At 57.0% G+C, this 1,395-nt stretch overlaps 1 protein-coding gene across 3 annotated transcripts in view; it reads right to left on the minus strand.

Moving 5' to 3' along the window:
- Positions 1-1,032, minus strand: part of ACAD9 (acyl-CoA dehydrogenase family, member 9) — a 52,476-nt gene extending 51,444 nt beyond the window's left edge. The window contains exon 1 of one of the 3 annotated variants that reach the window (XM_011950710.1): positions 680-1,032. In XM_011950710.1, the coding sequence (XP_011806100.1) occupies positions 680-829 (150 nt within the window). In that variant the 5' untranslated portion in view covers positions 830-1,032. Of the gene's footprint in view, positions 1-517 lie in introns of all 3 variants that reach the window. The other 2 variants (XM_011950709.1, XM_011950711.1) reach the window with 2 other exon arrangements.
- Between the last annotated feature and the right edge of the window lie 363 nt (positions 1,033-1,395).

A 1,395-nucleotide genomic window follows, 5' to 3' on the forward strand; every position in this document is an offset into this window, starting at 1 on the left:
CCGGGCATGGTGGCGGGCACCTGTAATCCCAGCTACTCCGGAGGCTGAGGCAGGAGAATCGCTTGAACCCAGGAGGCGGAGGTTGTAGTGAGCACTCCAGCCTGGGCGACAAGAGCGAGACTCTGTCTCAAAAAAAAGAACTGAGTTTCAAAGTCAACGAGCCGAGACCAAACCCAAGTCTTCCAACTCTAAGGGGACAATGAGTGTTTTATAACCAAACTGTTACTACTGGCTGGGTTGTACGACGCCTGGGAAGCATCTTGGAGCCAGATTTCTGAGGAACCTCAATGGCAGGGAGAGGCGCTACGGCTCAACTGGGGAAGCCCCAGGGCGCTGGAAGGTGACTGAGGAGGGACACGGTCTAAACTGTTTAGGAATCAGAGAGGAAGCCCCGCACATTTCGAGCCCAGACCAGCTGAGATGAAGGGTGCTTTGTAAATTACCTAGCCTAGAGTTTTCCAAATTCCCCTGACAAAATTTACACTTCCAAGGATCCCCCGTCTTGGAAATGTCCCACCCTTTCTCTGGGAAGGTTTTCCTGGAACTCAGGAATCCAGAGTGTTAACACGCCTCTCTGGCAGGTTTGGGGAATCCGACAAAGCTGAACACCAATCAATCTTGCAGCTGAGGATGAAAAGCGGGAGCCAGACAGCAAGGATTCGCCCAGGGCTCGCGTTACCTTCTTGATTTTGCCTAGGAAAAGCTCTTTGGCGAAAGCTCGTATAGGCGGGCTGGTGCGCAGTAGCCGCCGGTTCGCGGTAGAGATCCCCAGACCCCCGCAGGCACGAGCTGCAGCCGCGGTGCGCAGGAAGACCCCACAGCAGCTCATGCCGCCCGCTGTTCCCGGCCTCAGGCTCCACCTCTTACTTGGCGCCGCAGGGACACACACATGGTCCGCAACGTCTGATGACGTTACTGGCCCGCGACGATGTGCAGTACTCACTGCGCTTGCGCGGTCTCCCGCAGCAGGGGATGGAGAAGCCAGAAGGGCGTGACGGCTGCCACCTTCCGCGGCCAAGGCTGTAGTCACGTGCACCTGGCTGGTCAGCGCCGCCTGATGACGTCACATGCCTACGCTTTCCCGCCGGTCCCACTGCGCTTGCGCGGCCAGAGTTGCTGGGTGGAGAAAATTGCAGGGCCAGGGCAGCGGGCATGTTGGCGGTTATGAACTCCGGCCGTCTTGACGGCGGTGAGGGACCTGTTTTTCACATACCAGCAGTTGTTTCCATAAATGCTAGCCATAGGAAATCTCCCTGTGTACAGAAACCTAAAGGCCGGCCCAGCTGCTTCCACTTGCCTCTTTTGTCACTTGCGGCCGCGAGGCCGTGGTAAAACTTGAGAAAAGCAAAAGAATGGGGGAAATGCGTGGTGTTGAGGTCTCTGCAGGGGCACGGT

The sequence above is a fragment of the Colobus angolensis genome, unplaced genomic scaffold, assembly GCF_000951035.1.
Source record: "Colobus angolensis palliatus isolate OR3802 unplaced genomic scaffold, Cang.pa_1.0 Scaffold31, whole genome shotgun sequence".
Classification (NCBI taxonomy): Eukaryota; Metazoa; Chordata; class Mammalia; order Primates; family Cercopithecidae; genus Colobus; species Colobus angolensis.